Source organism: Gouania willdenowi, chromosome 14 (assembly GCF_900634775.1).
Source record: "Gouania willdenowi chromosome 14, fGouWil2.1, whole genome shotgun sequence".
In the NCBI taxonomy this organism is placed as follows: Eukaryota; Metazoa; Chordata; class Actinopteri; order Blenniiformes; family Gobiesocidae; genus Gouania; species Gouania willdenowi.
Window position 1 is genome coordinate 36,726,577 of NC_041057.1, and position 23,292 is coordinate 36,749,868.

At 41.4% G+C, this 23,292-nt stretch overlaps 1 protein-coding gene across 1 annotated transcript in view; it reads left to right on the forward strand.

The window, feature by feature from the left end:
* LOC114475946 (rho GTPase-activating protein 32-like) overlaps positions 1-23,292 on the forward strand; it is a 137,647-nt gene that overhangs the window by 89,456 nt on the left and 24,899 nt on the right. The window contains 8 exon segments of the mRNA XM_028467169.1: positions 3,574-3,711; positions 7,474-7,566; positions 8,714-8,836; positions 9,097-9,174; positions 11,540-11,621; positions 12,209-12,259; positions 14,572-14,646; positions 19,972-20,121. Coding sequence (XP_028322970.1) covers positions 3,574-3,711; positions 7,474-7,566; positions 8,714-8,836; positions 9,097-9,174; positions 11,540-11,621; positions 12,209-12,259; positions 14,572-14,646; positions 19,972-20,121 — 790 coding nt within the window.

A 23,292-nucleotide genomic window follows, 5' to 3' on the forward strand; every position in this document is an offset into this window, starting at 1 on the left:
CAGGGTCCGGACCCCAGGCCAGAAGGACCCGGAACGGAAGCAGCACCGAGAGCAGCGGCCCCAGGGACGATAACCACGCCCATAGTCGCCGAGGGCACCAAGGGGATGCTGCAAGCCGGCCCCAAGGCGCACCGACCAGGCACCTCAGAGCGCGCCAGATCGCCTTTCCCCCCAAGGGCCCAGCCACACCGCAGAGCCCGGCTCACAGGGCACCGCCCAAGCCGGGGCCGCACCCGCAGGTATGGCAGGGCGTGGCCCGTACCACCCGCCCCGGCAGACCCCCGCCAGGACCGGCCCAGCCAGCCGGCCAGACCCGCCGGACCCAAAGGGCACCACCACAGGACAGGGAACCCCCAAGGGTGAGCCCCCGGGCCAGACCTCTGTGGGGAGCACCCCCACAGCCCCCAGCCCAGGAACAGGCCACAACCCAGCAAGACCGCGCAGCCCCAGACGTCAAAAAGACAGCTGCCCAGGTCCCGCCCCCCCACCGGACAGCGCAGGCCACGGGGCAATGCCCCCCCCCGGCGCAAGAGCGACCGCCACCACAGGAGAGAGGGACCCCAATGGCACACAACCGATGCGGAGCAGCAGCCCCCAGCCAAAGGCGCAGAACCCACCCACCCGCCAGCCCGCAGATAGCAGGACAAACCTAAAAAGTGGCCGATACCGACCTCAACCCCCGGAACAGCTAGAGCCGCCCCCCAGCAAAGAGCTCTTTTATTTGATTTTATGTTAAAATCATTGTGAAATATGGGTCGGGGGACAGACACCGTCTCCATAAAATAATATTCACCACCATCACAACAGTTGCCATGGCGATGAACACAGCTATCATAATAGCAATGGGAGGGAAACTGTCCTAAGGCAAGCGCAGAGGGGCGTGGAGGACTCCGCCTCTGTAACATGGTCTCATTCATGAGATGTCATAAATGTGCCATGTTTTCTGATAGTAGAGATGCTCCCTCCAAAGTAGGATGGATTCCATCTCTTCCTATCAGGTTCGGTTTTCCCCAGAAGGATCTCCAATTATCAATGAAGCCCACCTCGTTTTCTGGACACCACCTCGATAGCCAGTGGTTAAATGATGACATGCTATAGGCTATACATGTCATCACTGGTCAGATTTGGTAAGGGACCAGAGAAAATTACGGAGTCCGACATTGTTTTAGCATAAGCACAAACTGATTCAATGTTCACTTTGGTTGCTTCCGACTGACGACGTCGGGAGTCATTAGTGCCGACATGGAGGACTATCCTATCAAACTTACGGTTACTCTTTGCCAGCAACTTTAGATTTGATTCTATGTCGCCCGCTCTGGCCCCTGGGATGCACCTCACGATGCCCGCTGACTTCGCTAGCTTCACGTTTCTCACTATGGAGTCGCCAATTATCAGAGTTTGTTCCCCGGTGAGTGTGTTGTCCTCACAGAGGGGGGAGAACCTGTTTGAGACGTGAACATGGTGGTGTCCCGAGCGGCTTTTTGACCTTCGACTATGCTTACCACGGACAGTGACCCACTCATTGCTGGCCGGGGGGGAGGCTAAGCTAGCGCTAGCACGGTCCGCACCGACTAGGTCCTGCTTGCTAGCTTCGGTTTTGGTATCAGGGGTGCGGAACCGCTTCTCCAGATTGTTGATCCTCGCCTCCATATCTAACAGTACGCTACACTTTATGCAACTACCATTGTCCCTAAAGGAGGACGAGGAGTAACTAAACATCTGACACACCGGGCAGGAGAGCGGAGGGGAGGAGAGAGAAGCCATAGGTGCTAAATTTAAGCTAAGCTAAGCTAAGGACAAAAGGAAGTTTAAAGGAGATTACACTGCCTATAAGAGGCGATATTGCTTTTTACTTAACCTTCGTACGTTTAACTCTACGGTAAAAAAATTAAAACAAGTGTTTTCAAGGCTAAAATATCAATGACAACAAGTTTGATTAGCGTTAGCAGAACACAGTAGTAGAGCGCTGCAAGCAGCGGTAGAGTGTAAACAGGAAATGATCGATACATCACCACCACCAAGTTCCCCATTATTGTGAGGCACAGTTTATGAGAATTCATATTAAACATAAAGTTTGTTCATAATTAACAGGATTCTCTCTGTGATTCTCACTCCACTCTTTAAGATATTTGGAACTTCATTTAGAAGTATATTAAACAAATATAGTAGCGTCATATATATATATATATAAGTGACCTCAAAGTCGGGCTCCTGGACCAGTTAAGCCACACCCACTATATACTATAAAATCTCCAAAGAACAATCTATGCTATGCTAACTAGCGACTCACTATATCTCTCTATTCACTATTCTCTCAGTCCAGCCTACTCCACAAACTGGAGAGTCCACAGGTGATAGTTTTTATAGGAGGGGGCGGAGCAAATAGTGACACACGATGGTCCAATGACGTCACAGAATCTGGTTCTCAGCCAATAGTAGCATTATATTGTAATAACCTGATTTAACCCATAGAGGGCAGTCACTCTGACATTTATCATTTAAACATCTAAAACGTCAATAAACAGCACTAATTTATACACAATGGATTTCAGCAGGTTTTTAGTTGAGTTCATCTTTAAATCAGACAGTGAAAATAACATGTTTATATCAGATCTGACTTCATGCTGTGGATGTTTATTGAAGCTTGTTTGTGAAGGTGATTCTTTACAGAGGAACAAATATGTTCTACCACAATATATAAATAATAATTAATAATAAAACTGTCTTTCAATCACATTTCATTATTATTCATTGGTAAATAAAAGCATCAAAAACCTGACCAATCAGGAGCCTTGTTGCATTAACTCCTCCCACATTTTACTCGTGTCAGAATCCACATGACGAGTAGAACTTACACTACACCATGTGACCCAGTTGTTGTTGTTGTTGTTGTTGTTCAGGACCAGACCAGAGGGTGTTTAATCAAATTTTTAAAAGTAAATTAAACAGAATATGATGTAAATGTTTTAATATGATTTTAAATCCATACAAATGATGATATAATCATTATTACATGATTAATGTGTAGCGTATTATTAATGACATGATCAGCGTGTGATCACATGATCAGTTGTTTGCTATGATAAATAGACTAAATAACTTCTTTAACTCTTTACTACTTTTAAAATGTTCAAACCACAGTTTGTCTTTTTTTTGTTTATTTTTAACGTGTCTGTCATTTATTTTCACTGCTCAGTAACAGATGATGTCACTTCCTGTTGGTCTCAGCATTGGTTCCTATTGGCTTCTCATTCATCATAAAAGCTACAACACATGTTCCGTCACTCTCTAATCATTAACTCTGTGATCGATGTAGTGGGTCTGATGAGGACGTGTAAATAATCTAAACACTGTCAGCTGATTGGCTGAGCTGGAGAGATTGAAGCTGAGAACAGTTTGATGAAATGTGAAAGGGGGCGTGGTCACAGATGGCTTAGCTGAACCAGGTTTAAACCATAAGTCTGGTTCTACTGAGAACACTTTGATGAAATACCCCGAGACACTGAGACGTAGTTAAGATGATTTTTTGTTGATAACGTTGTTGTTGTTGTTTATGATGTTGTTGTTGTGCAGGGTCGTAGCTGGACGCTGAGACGTAGCTATGATGATTTCCGTGTGCTGGACAAACACCTCCACCTGTGTATCTATGACCGTGGGTTCTCTCAGCTCCCCGAGCTGCCCCGCCCTGATAGTGTGACCGACCAATCAGAGGTAAGCACCCCAGCAGCACTTCATGGGTTAATAATGGACAGTAAATCTACTTTAAAACACTGTCAGAACATGAAGTGGATCTGTTCGAGTTCCAGTGTGTTAAACCAGTTAAACCAGTTAAACCAGTTCAATAAATAAAACCAGTTCAACAAGTTACACCAGTTAAATGCTAATACCTAACGCTAACGCTAACCCTCTGGGCCTGAGGCGATTTTGCTGTTTTTTCATTGTTTGATTCTACCTTTATATTTCATATAAGGAAATCCATAAACATTGCATGTTTGGTATCATTTTTTTCAGGAGAACCTCCCAAATATGACTGAAGTATTTTCTTTAATATGACACTGTATTAACACAGTGGATCTAAAACCACTATGAAAACTAAAATTCGAGTGGGAAAAAGTTAGTTTTTTTACTATAAAAGTCACAAACATTTTTAACGAATCATTTTTATTGCTTGTATAGCAAATCTAAACTATATATTTCAAAAACTTATGTACAGATGAATAAAAAAACACAACTATTTACAGTGAAATGGAAGCAATGTATCAGGTGATTTTGTACAACTATTTACAAAAAAGAATGAATCACAAATACAGAGAAAGGCAAATGATTTGTGCCTCATTGTGTTGATATAAAACAATAAACTAATATATTAGACACTACACTACACTGTAATATCACTCACTACACACTAACTAAACAGTCAAATCACTGTAATAATCACTATTATCTCTATAATCACTAAACTCACCCTCTCTGTCTCTGTTTACCTGTCGCTTGAAAACAAAATTCCCGCTATATGTAGACATGATGATTGGACAATGGCCTTCTTCTTCTCAACCAATAGGAAACAGCTATAATGAGAGGTGGTTCTTTGTTGCTGCTCAACACTTTCACTTTCGTTTTAGACGCAGCGTCTTCCTGCACTGACAGCTCAAGAAAATGTCACAAAATAACACACGCACATTTTCCCTCATAACTCCACTTCTATTTGGCCTATCAACATGATTTAAAAACTGGTTTATAGTTTGACACGGGTTGAAACGGAGATTCAAGGATGCCGCACTTCTCCACTATTGGCTCTTTAATACGATCATGTGATCAGGACGCGCCGTCGCGTCCGTCAGCCCCAGAGGGTTAAACCAGTTAAACCAGTTAAATCAGTTAAACCAGAGGTGTGTTTCATAAAGGAGGTTTAACAAACTCTGAGTCTATCCATAAACTCTAGGTCAACATACCCTCCATGGTAAACTCTGTGTCTGATTCATTACAGCTGGTATGAAGTGGATCAATAAACCCTGAGTATGTAAACCTTGGGTTACTGACGTGCACGCGTGATAAAAAACCATCATCAATGAATCGAAGATGACTCGAGCTGCCATGACAACCAAACGGAAAATAGTGATTTATTCACCCTGATGGTGAAATAAGCTGGTGTTTATAGAGGAATATGATCCTGTTCTAAAGGTGTTCACACTGAACTCACCTTCAGTGACTATAGTGGCTTAAATCACCCGTGATTAGTCACACTTTTTGGTCGCTTTTTCTCTTCAGTGATGTGACGAGTGGTGAATATTAATAATAAAATGTGTCTGAGGAGACGTGTCAGCATCATAGGATGTCTGCATAGAGAGTCCTCCTGTTACACTGGATATAAACACAGTGACTGATGCTTCATATCTAATCATTTATATTGATTTTAATGTAATATTATCACCAGAGTCATCTCTACGTCATAAATATGTCATAAAAAAAAGACAGAAGCAGGACACGAACCTATACTTCTAAGAGTGGTGTCATAATTCACAGTGCCACCATAACATGGAGTATAGATCAAACTGTATTACAGTATAAAACAACATCTAGAGGGAGAGATACAGTAGGTGACATCTATTCATTACTAATGGGAGAAACTCAACCAGTGTAAACTCTCTTAAAAACATCTGAGTATGTTTCACACATCCTATGGTCAGAGATGATAGAATATACACATCATTATGTATGAAACTTACCATCATTCAGTTTAAAATACTTCACAGGCTGTATTTGGTGTGGAACACACACACACACACACACACACAGATGTGTGTGTTTAGCCACTCTTATAGTCAGAAGACAGATTTTGATTAGATGTAAATAATGTAACCCTCCAACATTTACACAGTGTATTAAAGACGTGCTGTATTTAGTTAAACTAGAAAAGATCACGTATAGGGTCAGAGGGTCAGCTGACACATTCTTACTGTCATGGCAACCCTTTTTAAGTCATGTTAAAAGCCTAAACTGATCATTTTATAAATGACTGAACCTTAAGTTGTTTTTCTGTAACAGATATTATTACAAACATTAGAAACTTTCTTTAGTTTTTAGCTTTGGTTCACATGTCACTGCTGGGATTTACAACATCACTTTATGACCAAGATGTCGCCTGTATGTATATATATATATATGTATATATATATATATATATATATATATATATATATATATTCTTCTTTATGTTGTTGTTATCATTGTTAGGTATTATCATTATCTTATTTAATTACTGTATGTTTTTCATTATTATTATTATTATTATTTTCATCTTTTGACTATTCTTGACTTCCTCAATGTTTCTGGGGGAGGGGGAGGGGCCGGGGTTCTTTGTTTATATTTTAACAATGAGAATTACTTATTCTGATGACTGTTTTGTAAAAATCAGAAATAATCCTTGTTCAAAAAAAAAAACAAAAAACAATCAAGCCTTAAAATGTGATTATTTATCTACAGGTTTATATTCAGTGAACTTTACTACAGACGTCAGTAGATGTTTTAATGTAGATCAACCTCTCAGTGTCTAAATGATCTACATCTACAATGTTAGAAAGAAAACTACTGTTATCACAAAAAAAAATAAAAACAGAAATCAACACAACATTAGTAATGATGTGAACACGTCTGTGGTGTGTGATGTCACTAATGTGTTTCAGAGAAAAGTGGGCGGAGCCAGGTAGAAACCCAGTCAGTGACCAGGTTTAGTTCATGGACAATGTTACCATGGCAACATACTCAGAGATAAACATACCTCATGTTTAGGAATGAGATACTCAGAGTTTGAACATAACCTGTTTTATGGAATAAACCTGTTAAACAAGTTAAACCAGATACGTCACCTAAACCAGTTTAACCGGTTAGACCAGTAAAACCAGTTGTCCACTCATGGTTTGTGCACTGGTTATTAGGGCTGTACATTGCTATGAATCAGACAATGTCACGATACGATATATTGTGCATCACGATACGATATCAATTTAAACAAATGAGTTATGATGTAGTTTAACAAGGTCTGATGGTGCGTTTACTGACACCTAGGTACCAGGCGTTTACGTGCTAGGCTAATGGTAGCGACATTTAATGGGGTTTTTTGTTAAAAAACATGATTTAAAATAACAATTTGGACATTGTTTTGATCAATACAATAATATTGCGATATATCGCTGAATCAATTTATTCTTACACCCTCACTGGTTAATGCCGTTTAAATCAGATATGAAGATCAGCTGACTCATTAACTTGGAGCATAACCAGATCAGTTCATAAGAACTAAAGGTGTTTAATAAATAATTTATATTATTTATATTTATTCTACACACTCAGTAGTTACTGTACTTCCTGTAGTCCAGGATGTGATGTGTTTCTCTCTGTAGACTTGGTGAGGATTGTAACAGTAATGTTGAAGCATCTCTAGCTGTAGCTAATGCTAATGCTAACTCTCTGCAGTCGGTGTCCCAGATGTTGTTGGCGTACCTGTCCAGACTCTCATCCATCGCTGACAATAAGATCAACTGTGGGCCGGCCCTCACATGGATGGAGGTAACGTTAGCTTCATTAGCATTAGCATTTATGATCAAACCAAGTCTGACTGACAACATGTGACGTTTAGCTTCTGTGCTAACCTGTAGCACACGCTGATAATCTTTGAATGATAATATTGAAATGTTTCAGAAGTACATTTTAAAATAAACCTTTACATTTTTAATCACTATTAATGACATGATATTTCTGAGTTAATCTGAATGAATTTATCAATAACTGTTCAATCAAACATATTGATCTAAACAACAGAAAATGTTCATTATTTGTTTTAAATGAATATTTCTTTACAAAGAAGCAAATATCTGTTGGTTTTTATCCTTATAAATCTGTCTTAATTAATAGTCACTGCTAGCTAGTGCTAACCTAGATAATGTAAACCTAGCTCAGTGCTAGCCTAGCTCAGTGCTAACCTAGATAATGCAAACCTAGCTCAGTGCTAACGTAGCTCAGCGCTAACCTCGCTCAGTGCTAATGTAGCTCAGCGCGAGCCAAGCTCAGTGTTAATCTAGCTCAGTGCTAGCCTAGCTCAGTGCTAACCTAGTTATCCACTTCCCCTGTGCCTCTAACACTTATATAATGTCATAAATCACAGGTTTGAATATAAATCAAAGGAACAGAGGTTACCATGGCTACAAGGAACTAAAGGTAAACTTAAAGAACATCACATAGAGAATGGTTGATCACACTCACCTTCTACTCACTAATCAATAATAATACAAAAAAGTAGGATTTCATTAAATAGTTCCATTGATGTCAGATATAGTCCTACATAATGTAGACATACACATGTAGAACCACACAAAGCATTCCTAGGTCAATGAAATATGTTCAATTAAACATGAAATGAATTTTCTAGAACCACAGAGTTTCTGTGAACACTCTGATGAGTGTGTCCCTTTAAATGTTGTTGCAATGAATTGTGGGTCATCATTATCTGGTCTCCTTTGGTAAAGGATGTATCAGTGTTTCCTAAGCTAAAGGAGGTGATAAAGGAAGCCTCCTTTTCTTAGCTCAAAGAGAACTGGAATGTGTTACCATAGTGATTTATCACCGTGAGTTTTAGCATTTTTGTTTTGTGACATCACTGCTATTAACTATTTGTGTGTGCGTGTGTGTGTGTGTGTGTGTGTGTGATGTTCTCCAGGTGGACAACAAAGGGAACCATCTGCTGGTCCATGAGGAATCGTCCATCAACGTTCCTGCTATCGCTGCTGCTCATGTGATCAAACGCTACATCGCCCAGGCCTCAGACGAGCTCTCCTTTGAGGTGAGTGTGTGTTTATTGGACCTCATCCTCATCATCAATTATGGGTTGTTTCCATAGCAGTCTCACAGAAGGTGAGCAGTGAAGTGAACGTTAAAAACAGAGCTAACGTGTCCTCATGTCTCACTGTTACATCACAGAATCTGTTCATATTTGTTTTGTTTCTTCTCACTTTCTGTTTCACTGAATATATTCACACACATCTCTTCCTCTGGGTTCATAACTGAGCTCAAAGATCTGATGATGAACTGTTTGTTCTTCAGGTTGGTGACATAGTGTCAGTGATAGACATGCCTCCTAAAGAAGACACCACATGGTGGAGGGGAAAGAACGGCTTCCAGGTGAGATCACAGTGATGAGTCGTTTGGTCACTCCAGTGACGACCACGGGAGTGTGTGTGTGTGTGTGTGTGTGTGTGTGTGTGTGTGTGTGTGTGTGTGTGTGTGTGTGTGTGTGTGTGTGTGTGTGTGTGTGTGTGTGTGTGTGTGTGTGTGTGTGTGTGTGTGTGTGTGTGTGTGTGCGTGTGTGAAACACTGAATAAACTACAGGTGGATCATAACTCAGTTAAATAGTCTGTTACAATATGAATGGCACTTTACAGCATTGTGCGTTGATGATGTCACCAAAGGAAGCACACCTCCAATGGAGCCGCCCACCCAGCCAGCTCACACCCGCCGTTCCACTTCTGAGGCTGGGGGCTCATAGGGGACCTACCCACCTTGGTTATAGTCAATGAAACATCTGTGTTGGCTGGAACGTACAGCTGATTCCATGAGGTTATCATAGAAAATATAAACCAGTAAATAACGTCCCATGGTTTATATCAGCTATAATAGGCTAATGTCCCGACGGATAGTAAACGCCCCACTGGTGATCACATTTTTTACGCTCTTTATCTCTGTACTTTCTACCATCTACAAATGTCACGATGTTCATGTCATCACAAAATACATGAACATTGAGCACAAAAAGAAAGATAATTTCTGCTGAGTGGTGCATTATCTGCTGTGTTGTTGCAGGAAGAAAAAACAGAAATGACGTTCACTGTGCGTCTGGTTGGTTAAACATGTGACTTTAGGTTTATTGCTTGAAATAATAAATAAATAAAAGACTTTATAAGGTGAGTGACATCATGTCATGTTCAAAGCCTGCAGTGAAGAGAAAGGTTGGTGATGATCACAGACTATTTCTTCCCTCAAACCAAATGTAGCTACGGTATGTGAGAGGAAGAGCTTACAGGTCTCTGGCAGCAGGAAGTAGGCAAGAGACGCCATGTTCATGTTCATCAATGGTGCATTCATGTTCAGAAGAACCCATTGAGATTAAAGAATTGTTAGTCATGACGTTTATGAAGATTTAATTTTTTTTTTTACCAAAGTTGTTTGTGGAATACCTGAAATTAAAGCTAGGGTAGGTAATTTTCTCCAGAAATACTTTTTAAGTTTTTGGTTGAAATTGTCTTCATGTCCTGACAGAAATTAAGATCTTATGTTCTCTGAAAAAAGAACGAAGAAAATCCATCATCTGTAGCAGCTGTAAACCTGTAATAACTTCAACCAATAGAAGAAAACAAACCGTTTCTTTTTTTAACCAATCACATCTCTCTGTCTCCCTGCTCGTTCTCAGTCTCTCACATGCACGAGTTCACACTGAAAGCTCGTCACCACTGACAAAGTTAAAACAGTTTTTAGTTACGTTTTTTAATATATGTAATGATCAAATTTATTGTTTACTTACTGCTGAATGAGACATGAGACAACAACGTTTCTACACAATGCAAGTGATGAGCTGAGCTCCTCTTCTGCAGCAGCTCTGCTCATGCATGTGAGTGAGACGGAGCACAGAGGGGAGGGGGGTAAAGGCGGAGTCGTCGGGGAGGCTACATCCAGGCCTCACCCAGACTCTGCCTAATGTGGCCCACAGGTAATTTTAGTTTGAGACCCCTGATTTAAATGATCAACTTACGGAGTTAGTAAAGGATGAATTCACACAGAATGTAGGCTTATTCAAGAAGTTAACTTTAATTCTGTCCCGGTAAATTGAGGAAGTGTAGTAAAGCCGTCTCACTGTAGCGGGGGGAGGGGCTGCTGCCTCGGCTCTACACACAGTGAAGGACGGGGGAGGGGCTGCTTAAAGTCGCTTAAAGAGTTCAAAATTTACAACTTTGAGAGACTACGTCGTGTAGGTTGCCAGAATCACGCAAGTCAGGTCGCTTGAAGGGAGTTCGCTTGAGATCGCGTCATTTACATTGATTTTGAACGTACTTTAGTGGTTTCAGTCACGTTTGGTGTGAGCGCACCTTCAAAGTTTTAGGAGAACTGAAGGGCCAGGGTTCAAATCCCCATAGAACCACTTCTGGGGGAATTTAGACATGTTTTGAGAATATATTGAAAATATTATTACATTCAAGTGATTATTTATGAAGAGAAATATATTATTCATACATTTTTTATTATAAACATGACCAGTAGGATGTGGGTTCATGTGCACATGAAGCTTCAACAAATGAACCCTTTCTCAAGTGGTACGATGCCTCATGAGGTTTAATTTCACCATCACTACCCTAACCCTCCTCTACTTGTCTCCCTCCAGGTGGGTTAGCATAGTAGTTAGCACTATGCTAACCCTCCTCTACTTGTCTCCCTCCAGGTGGGTTAGCATAGTAGTTAGCACTATGCTAACCCTCCTCTACTTGTCTCCCTCCAGGTGGGCTTCTTTCCCAGTGAGTGTGTGGAGCTGATCAATGACAAAGTTCCTCAGTCTGTGACCAACTGTGTTCCTAAACCAGGTAATCACGTGTGTGTGTGTGTGTGTGTGTGTGTGTGTGTGTGTGCGTGTGTGTGTGTGCGTGTGTGTGTGTGTGTGTGTGTGTGTGTGTGTGTGTGTGTGTGTGTGTGTGTGTGTGTGTGTGTGTGTGTGTCAGCTTCATAAAAGTGTATAAAATGAAATAATAAGTGTATATAGATAATAAAGAGAGACTCTGTCCACGTTAGAGCTTCTAAAGCCAAACTGTGACTCACTCTGTCTGACTACGTCATCACACATACACCACAAACCAGAGGGGGTGTGGCTTATAGATTTTATTGTTCTTCTATTGCAGAGTCCGTGTCCCACACTGTTCTGTTCTCATGTCTTTGTGTGTTTCTCAGGTTTAAAATATATAAATATATGTTTGTGAGACACGTTCACTTTCCACTCAGGCTTTATTTCTGCATCACACCATGAGCTCAGACCACGTTCCTCTTTCACAATAAGAGCACAGCTCCACAGTAAAGTGTGTTGCATGTGTGTGTGTGTGTAACTGATGTTTTTGTGAGTGTGCACATTTTGCAGCATGTGACCTAATATGTGATGATGATGATCCCACTGTCACAGCCTCCCCCTGCTTGACCCCGCCCCCTGCTTCCTGGAGCCTCTTCCCTCCCTGTGGGTGTTGGTATTCAGTCTGTTCATTAAGGTTTAAATCTGTACATTTGAGCAGGGGTTCTCAACCTGGGGTCAGGACCCCCTGTGGGGTCACCAGACACAGGGAAGAGTTCTAAGAACCTAAGAATTCAGCCCATTTTTGCTTATTTTTACCTTTTTCTGCATCTACACCAAACTTTTCATATTTTAATCCGTGTTGTTTTTGGCAGCTTTTTTAGTTTTACTGTAGTTTTAGTTTTAGTCTTATGGATGAAAATGTTTATTTGTTTTTGTCACATTTTAGTCATTTCAAAATGTGTTTTAGTTTTAGTCGACAAAAACTCAAAAAGGTTTTAGTCTTTTAACATTAATTTAGGTCAATAACTGAAAGTGGAATGAATAAATACAGGTTGTACTGCGTTAAATTCTCCTTTAAAAGGCTTTAAGAGAACGACAATGTGTGTGTGTGTGTGTGTGTGTGTGTGTGTGTGTGTGTGTGTGAGAGAGAGAGAGCGGTAGAGTCGGATATGAGAGTAAAAGTGTTAGTTTAGTTTATCTGCAACTGTTCAGTGAGCAACAGTTCATGTAATAAAGCATTAGCACACAGAGCTGTGTGCTAATGCTGCTGCTAAAGTGAAGCAGGCTAACCATGGAGTGAATGACATCAAACATGTGCTTTTTCACCAGCGTCAGTTACACATGGATCAGTGGTTTCTGACCATCAAACCCCTTTGTTGAAGCTGCCATCATACTCCATCAATGACTTCATAAACTCAATCACATCACACGTATATGTGAATGATGACCACAGTGGTGGGCGTGGCCAAACAAGGCATTGCTGATGTATTTTTTTAGCTTTTGACAGAAGTTAACCTCACAATAGGAGGAAATGTCGTGAGCGTCTGACTCGTCAGTTACTGACGTTTTCATCATGTTTTAGTCATAAAAGAGCTACATTTAGCTCGTCACCATCATGAAAAAAAGGGGCGTCAACAAAATAATTTTGTTGATCAAAACAACACTGATTTTAACCTGTTTTCATCACTTTTTCTTTCCATATTTTTGCTCCATTTTAATGACTTTTCTACACATTTTTTCCACTTTCCAGACATGTTCATCACTTATAAACCATTTCTACCACTTTTACACCTAATGTCACATATATTGACCTATTATTGTCACTTTTAACCTCTTTTCACCAGATTTATGATTATTTTTGCCAATTTAACCACATTCACCATTTTTCATGTCCATTATTTACCAGTTTAAACTCATTGTTTTAATATTAACACTTTGAACCATTTTTACCACTTTTTCTGTCTGTTTTTATCCACTTTAATTTACAATTTTTAACAATTTCTGTAGTTTTTAAAATCTCATTTCACCTCCTTTTCCACCATTTTTATTCACTTTGAACCATTTTATTAGTGATTAAAACCATGATTTCCATCTTTAAGATGACTATAATAATAATAATAAACGTTCCTGGATAACAGTGGATATTATTCAGATGAATAAATAAATGTGGTTATCACAGATTCATAGAACAATAGACCATCATTTTACTGACTTTATGGATGGACCCCAAAAATCTCTCCTTTATTCCCCCTTATAGATGGTCCTGTCTCCACATGACTGTTCTTCAATGTTCATGTCTCTGTTCAACCACCTTCAGATACAGTGGGGGTCCCTGCTCTATGGGACCTTTATTTTTGGAGGGTCCCTGCTCTATGGGACCTTTATTTTGGAGGGTCCCTGCTCTATGGGACCTTTATTTTGGAGGGTCCCTGCTCTCTGGGACCTTTATTTTGGAGGGTCCCCGCTCTCTGGGACCTTTATTTTGGAGGGTCCCCGCTCTCTGGGACCTTTGTGTTTGAGGGTCATGGCCCAATAAAGGTTGAGAACCACTGCTTTAGAACAGCTCTGTTAGCATTGGTTAAACCTCAGCTATCATTGGTTCATCAAAGTAAAAATACAAAGAGAACTTTGTTGTAAAAAAGTCTTTTAATTTACAGAAATGTCTTAAGGATTCTACCTTTACACTCGCTCATGTTCAGAAATGTGTTTTATTGATGTATAAATAGTATTATGTTGTAATGTTTGCTTGGTTAGGCTCCAAACACTCACAGCTTTGTTTTTAGAGCTAAAGCTAACATTAGCTTAATGTGATGAGCTGGAAACAGAATCTAATATTTACTGTAGTTCACCTTCACGACTCTGTGACTCCAACTGAAAAACCCCTCTCTCCCTTTGCCAACGCTCTCCTGCATCCATCCATCTTCACTCCATCATCCATCCGTCATCCATCCATCGGTGTGCTGGGCTGCATGCAGACTTGGAGATGGAGAGTGTAATACAGGACAGTGCATGGGTGGCCGACCCATTAAACCACTATGGGCCCAGTTCAGGTAGAGCGTGCGTGTTTTCACTGTCCCTCAGTTTAAACCATGTGATGTGTGAATCATGTGACAGTGGTTAGATATGGTCACCAGACCTTTATTTTATTCTGCTAATGTGAAAACATATAAAGACTCCAAACATCCTAACATCTGTAGGTTTGGTTTGGAATGTTTACAATACAGTTTAATGACTAAAAATAATCTGTTGGTGATTAAAGAACATGAAATAATAAAGTCTGTGTTGCATCCTCTTCTCAGATTAGAGAAAGATCAATGTCTCCATGTTGGGTTCAATACCCCTAGAGTCTATGTGGTGTTGACTTTAACATTGCTCCATAATCAGCTCACACTCACTGCAGTTGATGAACCTTTTGAAGCAAACATTTGTTTCCTTTGTTCAGATAAATCCAGTACTACAGACCCTGTGCTGCTGATGTCTCACCTGTAACGGACCTGTAACAACTCTGTCTCCACCCTTTCCTCTGCACACACCCAACACAGCATAACGTGGATGGCTGTTCATCATAGGAATCAGAATCAGAATCAGAAATGTTTTATTTGCCATGTACAGTTTTGAGGACAGTACAAGGAATTTGACTTGGTGGTTGGTGCACAAAACAAGCAACAAAAAGAAACAAAAGAAATAAAAACAACACAACAAAGAACAACCCAGCAACAATAATAATAATAATAATGATAAATATAAAGGATGAGGGATAAATAAAGGATAGATAGAGAATAAAGGATAAATAGGATAAATATAAATATATATATACAGTGCAGCAGGTATCAAGCTGGTGGAGGTGGTGATCGGGTGGGGGGGGGGGGGGGTTCAGTGGGTGACTTGGGGGGTGTTCATGTGGATGGTGGCAGAGGGAAAGAAGCTGTTTTTGTGTCTGGAGGTTCTGGTCCTGATGGACCGAAACCTCCTACCAGAAGGGAGAGATTGAAACAGTTTATGACCGGGGTGGGAGGGGTCGGCCACAATCTTTCCTGCACGCCTCAAAATCCTGGAGGCGTACAGGTCCTGGAGGGAGGGCAGATTGCAGCCGATGACCTTCTCTGCAGAGTGGATGATACGCTGCAGTCTGGCCTTGTCCTTGGCCGTAGCTGCAGCGTACCAGATGGTGATGGAGGAGCAGAGGATGGACTGGATGATGGAGCTGTAGAAGTTCACCATCATCTTTGTTGGCAGACTGAACTTCTTCAGCTGCCGCAGAAAGTACATCCTCTGCTGAGCTTTTTTGATAAGGGAGCTGATGTTCAGCTCCACTTGAGGTCCTGAGTGATGATGGTCCCCAGGAAGCAGAAGTTCTCCACAGAGCTCACTGTAGAGTCTCCCAGGGTGAGGGGGGTGAGGGGGGCTGGGTTCTTCCTGAAGTCTGCTATCATCTCCACTGTCTTTAAAGCATTGAGCTCCAGGTTGTTCTGGCTGCACCAGGACACCAGCCGGTCTGTCTCCCACCTGTAGTCAGACTCGTCTCCATCAGCGATGAGACGATGATGGTCGTGTCGTCTGCAAACTTCAGGAGTTTGACCGACTGGTGAGAGGAGCTGCAGCTGTTGGTGTACAGGGAGAAGAGCAGAGGAGAAAGAACACAGCCCTGAGGAGATCCAGTGCTGATGGTCCGGGGAGCAGAGATGGTTTTTCCCAGCTTCACGTGCTGCTTCCTGTCAGACAGGAAGTCTGTGATCCACCTGCAGGTGGAGTCTGGCACGTTCAGCTGGGAAAGCTTGTCCTGAAGGAGAGCTGGGATTATTGTATTAAAGGCAGAGCTGAAGTCCACAAACAGGATCCTGGCGTAGGAGCCTGGGGAGTCCAGGTGCTGGAGGATGAAGTGGAGAGCCAGGTTTACAGCATCGTCTACTGACCTGTTGGATCTATAGGCAAACTGCAGGGGGTCCAGGTGGGGGTCAGTGATGTCCTTGATGTGGGAGAGCATGAGGCGTTCAAAGGACTTCATGACCACAGATGTCAGAGCGATGGGTCTGTAGTCATTAAGTCCTGTGATCCTCAGCTTTTTAGGGACAGGAACAATGGTGGAGGCCTTAAAACAGGCTGGTACGGTGCATGTCTCCAGTGAGGTGTTAAAAATGTCTGTGAACACTGGAGACAGCTGATCAGCACAGTGCTTCAAGGTAGAGGGAGAGACAGAGTCCGGTCCACAAGCCTTACGGGGGTTTTGTCTCCTGAAAAGTCTATTTACATCTCTCTCTTTGATGGAGAAAGGTGTCTCTGTAGGAGGGGGGGAGGAGGGGGGGAAGATAGGGGGGAGAGCCTCTGTAGGCAGCTGGGGTGAAACTGTAGCTTTGATGTGGGGGGTGAAGGTGTTGGAGTGAGGCTGGTCAGAGGTGTGAGGAGGGTTGGAGTCAGGTCTGTCCCATTGTCTGTAGAATCTACAATAGAAGTTATTCAGACTGTTGGCCAGGCAGAGGTCGTTAGCAGCATCAGGAGCTCTGGGCTTGTAGTTTGTTATTTACCTGAGCCTCTCCAGACAGAAGCAGTCGTTAGCAGAGAACTGATGTTGTAGCTTCTCTGAGTCTTTTCTCACCTCCTTTCCAAACGTGTACTTTGACTCTCTGTTCCTGGCTCTGTCTCCACTCCTGAAAGCGACCTCTTTGTCTGCCCTCAGCCCTCTGAGCTTAGCTGTGAACCAGGGTTTGTCATTGTTATAACCTACCCTGGTCTTTGATGGAATGCAGCTGTCCTCACAGAAGCTGATGTAGGACGTCACAGCGTCTGTAAACTCATCCAGAGAACTGTTCGCAGACCTGAAAACATCCCAGTCAGTCCAGTCCAAACACTCCTGGAGTTTCTCCACTGCTTCACTGGTCCATTGTTTAGATTCCTTCACCACAGGTTTACAGAGCTTCAGCCTCTGTCTGTATGAAGGAATCAGGTGGACCATCACATGGTCTGATAGGCCCAGTGCAGCACGGGAAACGGCGTGATAAGCACTGCTTAGTGTGGTGTAACAGTGATCCAGTGTCTTCTCCTCTCTGGTCGGACATTTAATTAATTGTCTATATTTGGGGAGCTGGTGTGAGAGGTCCCCTTTATTAAAGTCACCAAGCACAATGATAAAAGAGTCCAGGTAGGTCCGCTCCACGCACAGGATCTGGTCGGCGAGTGTGCGCTGTGCCTCGCGCACATCAGCTGACGGTGGGATGTACACACCAACCAGGATGAATGAAGTGAACTCACGAGGAGAATAGAAGGGTTTGCTGTTGATAATAAAGGATTCCAGGTGAGGAGAGCAGTGCTGGAGGATCACTGTCACGTAGTTACACCAGTTGCTGTTCACATAAAAGCAGATTCCTCCACCTTTCTTCTTCCCGGTGAGCTCCGCGTCTCGGTCCGCTCTGTGAAGTTGGAAGCCGGCCAACTGCAGCGCAGAGTCCGGTACCGCTCCACACAGCCACGTTTCCGTGAAGCACAGAACAGAAGATGAGGAGAAGTCTCTGTTTCTACCCAACAGCAGCTGGAGTTCGTCCACTTTGTTACACAGTGAGCGCACGTTAGAGAGGAATATCCCCGGTAATGGTGTGCGCCGGCCGCGCTGGCGGAGGCGCACAAGCGCACCAGCTCTTTTTCCTCTCCTCCGGCGCTTCACTGCGTGAGCAAAGGTGAGCGAATCTTTGAGTAAAATGTCCAGTAAATCCACAGAGGAAGCGATGAAAGTGGGAAATAAATCTTTGGGGATTGTTGCCCTGATGTTCAAGAGCTCTTCTCTGGAATAAGAGCAGCCAGTTGCGGATTTTACAACAAGAACAAGACAAAAAAGTGCGCACCAACACACCACAGCAGCCATCCGCGGCGCCATCTTGCATCTACACAAGGTTCCTGCTGCTTAACAGAAGGTTTTCCTTGCCGCCATGATGAATTCATGTTGGGTGTGGGATACATATGTATGTGTATATACGTATATATGCATATGTGTGTATCCATAAAATGAAGAGTCCGTCCTTAAGACTGCTCTACTGTAAAGTGCCTTGAGATACCATTGGTTATGATTTGGCGCTATACAAATAAAGATTGATTGATTGAACAGTCCTGTAACGGACATGTAACAGTCCTGTAACAGACCTCTAACAGTCCTGTAACAGACCTGTTATACACCTCTAACAGACTTGTAACAGTCCTGTAACGGACCTGTAACAGTCCTGTAACGGACCTCAAACAGACCTGTAACAGACCTCTAACGGACCTGTAACAGACCTGTACCGAACCTCTAACAGACCTGTAATAGACCAGTAACAATCCTCTAACAGACCTGTAATGGACCTACAACAGTCCTGTAACAGTCCTGTAACAGACCTATAACAGTCCTGTAACTCACCTCTAACTGACCTGTAACTGACCTGTAACAGTCCTGTAACGCACCTCTAACAGTCCTGTAACGGACCTGTAACAGTCGTGTAACGGACCTGTAACAGTCCTGTATCAGACCTGTAACAGTCATGTAATGCACCTCTAACAGTCGTGTAACGGACCTGTAACAGTCCTGTAACGCACCTCTAACAGTCCTGTAACAGTCGTGTAACGGACCTGTAACAGTCGTGTAACGGACCTGTAACAGTCGTGTAACGGACCTGTAACAGTCGTGTAATGGACCTGTAACAGTCGTGTAATGGACCTGTAACAGTCGTGTATCGGACCTGTAACAGTCGTGTAACGGACCTGTAACAGTCGTGTAACGGACCTGTAACAGTCGTGTAACGCACCTGTATCAGTCGCGTAACAGACCTGTATCAGTCGTGTAATGCACCTCTAACAGTCGTGTAACGGACCTGTAACAGTCGTGTAACGCACCTGTAACAGTCGTGTAACGCACCTGTAACGGACATGTAACAGTCCTGTAACATACCTGTAACGGACCTGTAACATACAGACCTGTAGCATACCTGTAACAGACTTGTAACGGACCTGTAACAGACCTGTAACCCACCTCTAACAGACCTGTAACGGACCTGTAACATACCTGTAACAGCCCTGTAACAATCCTGTAACATACATACCTGTAACAATCCTGTAACACACCTCTAACAGACCTGTAACGGACCTGTAACAGTCGTGTAACGCACCCCTAACCCTCTGTTACAGTCCTGTAACGGACCTGTAACAGTCGTGTAACAGACCTGTAACGCACCTATAATTGACCTCTAACAGTCCTGTAACGGATCTGTAACGGACCTGTGTGTTACAGCTCTGTGTGTTACAGCTCTATGTGTGTGTTGCAGATTTGTTATAGCTCTATATGTTATTGATCTATGTGTTACAGCTCTATGTATTATAGATCTATTTGTTACAGATTGATGTTTCTCTCTATTCAGTGTCAAAGAAACATGGGAAGCTGATCACGTTTCTTCGCTCCTTCATGAAGTCGAGACCTTCAAAGCAGAAGCTGAAGCAGAGAGGAATCCTGAGAGAGAGAGTGTTTGGATGTGATCTAGGAGAACATCTGCTCAACTCAGCTCATGATGGTGAGTTCAGCTCCATCAGAGGATTTAGATCTATCATAGACTCTAGGTGTGTTCATAAATAGTTCACTTAAAACTGGAAACAGCTGAATGGAGACAATACTCTGACAATAAAGTGTTTATTCTTCCATGAAAAGATCAATGGAGACACTTTTTACACTATTATTATAATACCTGGTCACATGACCACTTCTCTCTGAGAAAACATGATGCGGTACATAGACATTATATACGTAGACGCCTCATGACGTGTTGGAACGAATGAAACATTGCCACCATATTGGACAGGTCTCCTCACGCTACGCTAGCACTAGAGAACAACTATACCCTAACAGTATTCAAACCAGATCCTGTGGGATTAGTTTTCACTAGTAAGATTGAACAATACTTTTGGTTTATATACCAATTACAGTATAATATTATGTCATTGTTACTACTGTTATTTACGTGTATGAGAGCAGAAACTGGTACTCTCTCTCTCATTGGCCGTGTTTACATGGGAGTTTTAATTCCTCTTTAACCCTCTGGGGTTAGGGTTAGGGTTAACCCTAACCCTAACCCTAACCCTATCCTGATCACATGATCGTATTAAAGAGCCAATAGTGGAGAAGTGCAGCATCCTTGAATCTCCGTTTCAACCCGTGTCAAACTATAAACCAGTTTTTAAATCATGTTGATAGGCCAAATAGAAGTGGAGTTATGAGGGAAAATGTGCGTGTGTTATTTTGTGACATTTTCTTGAGCTGTCAGTGCAGGAAGACGCTGCGTCTAAAACGAAAGTGAAAGTGTTGAGCAGCAACAAAGAACCACCTCTCATTATAGCTGTTTCCTATTGGTTGAGAAGAAGAAGGCCATTGTCCAATCATCATGTCTACATATAGCGGGAATTTTGTTTTCAAGCGACAGGTAAACAGAGACAGAGAGGGTGAGTTTAGAGATTATAGAGATAATAGTGATTATTACAGTGATTTGACTGTTTAGTTAGTGTGTAGTGAGTGAGATTACAGTGTAGTGTAGTGTCTAATATATTAGTTTATTGTTTTATATCAACACAATGAGGCACAAATCATTTGCCTTTCTCTGTATTTGTGATTCATTCTTTTTTGTAAATAGTTGTACAAAATCACCTGATACATTGCTTCCATTTCACTGTAAATAGTTGTGTTTTTTTTATTCATCTGTACATAAGTTTTTGAAATATATAGTTTAGATTTGCTATACAAGCAATAAAAATGATTCGTTAAAAATGTTTGTGACTTTTATAGTAAAAAAACTAACTTTTTCCCACTCGAATTTTAGTTTTCATAGTGGTTTTAGATCCACTGTGTTAATACAGTGTCATATTAAAGAAAATACTTCAGTCATATTTGGGAGGTTCTCCTGAAAAAAATGATACCAAACATGCAATGTTTATGGATTTCCTTATATGAAATATAAAGGTAGAATCAAACAATGAAAAAACAGCAAAATTTCTAATGCTAATTTAATTACAAATTAAAGTTAATTCCAAATTAGGTGGCTGGTTTATTCCATTTTTAATTCCGAATTAAATAATTCCTTCCCCTTCCTTGTAAACACTTAAAAAAAACAACTTAAAGCTGCTTTAAGTTCATTTTGGTTGTTTTGCGCATGTGCGACTTGCGGCAATGACATTTTTGGTGACGACATAATCCAACATGGCGGCCTGGAATAGAGCTGACATAATAATAATAATAATATTAAGAGCTTTAAAAGACATGGACATAATGAAAAGAGTGGATGGACAGAGGCATAAACCTGCAGACATTAACACAGACTTATTAAACACACAGAGATCAGTAAACGGAACAGATTTCATCAAATGACAGGCACTAGGACCCTGAAGCGGAGTAGATGCGTCCCATACTACATGTACAGGCTGTAATATCATCATTTTACCAGTTATTACAGCTACTGTCTTTACCAGGGAGATCATATTGATTACTGGTGATTGTTTTCCAGAGTTTTACTAGGATTTATTTCCAGGTGATTAGTTCATATCTAACAGACCCTGAAAATGGTTCATATCTCTTTACGCTCCGTCAACCAAAGTGTGTTATTGTTGAGCTGCTGCTTCAAAACTACCAAAATAAAAGTAAAAACACTTCTCGTGGTGTTCTGTGTTATAACCGACAATAAAAGGTTTGTTGTGATACGTCACATTCTCCTCCTGTCCAATCAGAGCCTTCCCAGCCCACAGACCTAAAGCTGATTGGAATAAACCGGTTTCCATGTAAACATCACTTCAGGAATTACTATTACCATGTAAACACAAAGCAGAACACTTTCATTCAGAATGAAATTAAAAAACGTCATATAACCGTGACTAATGTCTTTTAGTGTTTTCTTCTTCTCCACATGTTGAAGGCTTCATCAAACATCTGTAGTGAACTTTAAACCTGATCATATGACAGGACGGCTCAGAATATCAGACACTTTTATATGTTATAAATTAATACACACAGTCTTTCTCATAGTTGTGATGATGGCCCTGATATTATGGGTAAGAAATGAAGAACGTGGTAGTGAAATAACCCTGGAACTAAACTGTCCCTGTGAACGTATATAAATATGTAATTTAAATGTTCATCTATGCACAGTCTTTAATGTAAATGTTTACTTCACCACTGCACTGTTATCTTATTTATTTTGTACATATCAGTCTTTAGTTATTGTTTATATATATTTTTAGTTGATTGTTATTATTTTATTAGAGCTGGGTATCAATTCAAATTTCAAGAATCAATTCGATTTCGATTCTTAAGATTCAGAGTCGATTATATCGATTCGATTTGATCTGATATTTATTTGGGTTAGTGTTATTAAAAATGTTTTTGGAGCTGTTACCTGAATTACATAACTGAATAGTTATGTAATATATTAATACTAGTATTATATTGACATTCAACAGTAAAGTAATGAAGTATTGGTAGTTAATGATGACTGTAAGGACTGTAAATAAAATATCAAGTTCAGTCATTTATACATTTATCAATATGCGCATGCCTACCACATGTCTTTGTTAGAGCATAACACAAAGGATTTTAGCATGAAAGCACATATTTGTCAATGTTGACAGCGTCCTGTATCATAACTAAATCTCTGCCGTTTGTAACAAACTAAACCGTGTGAAAATCAGGTCAAATTTCAAGGAGT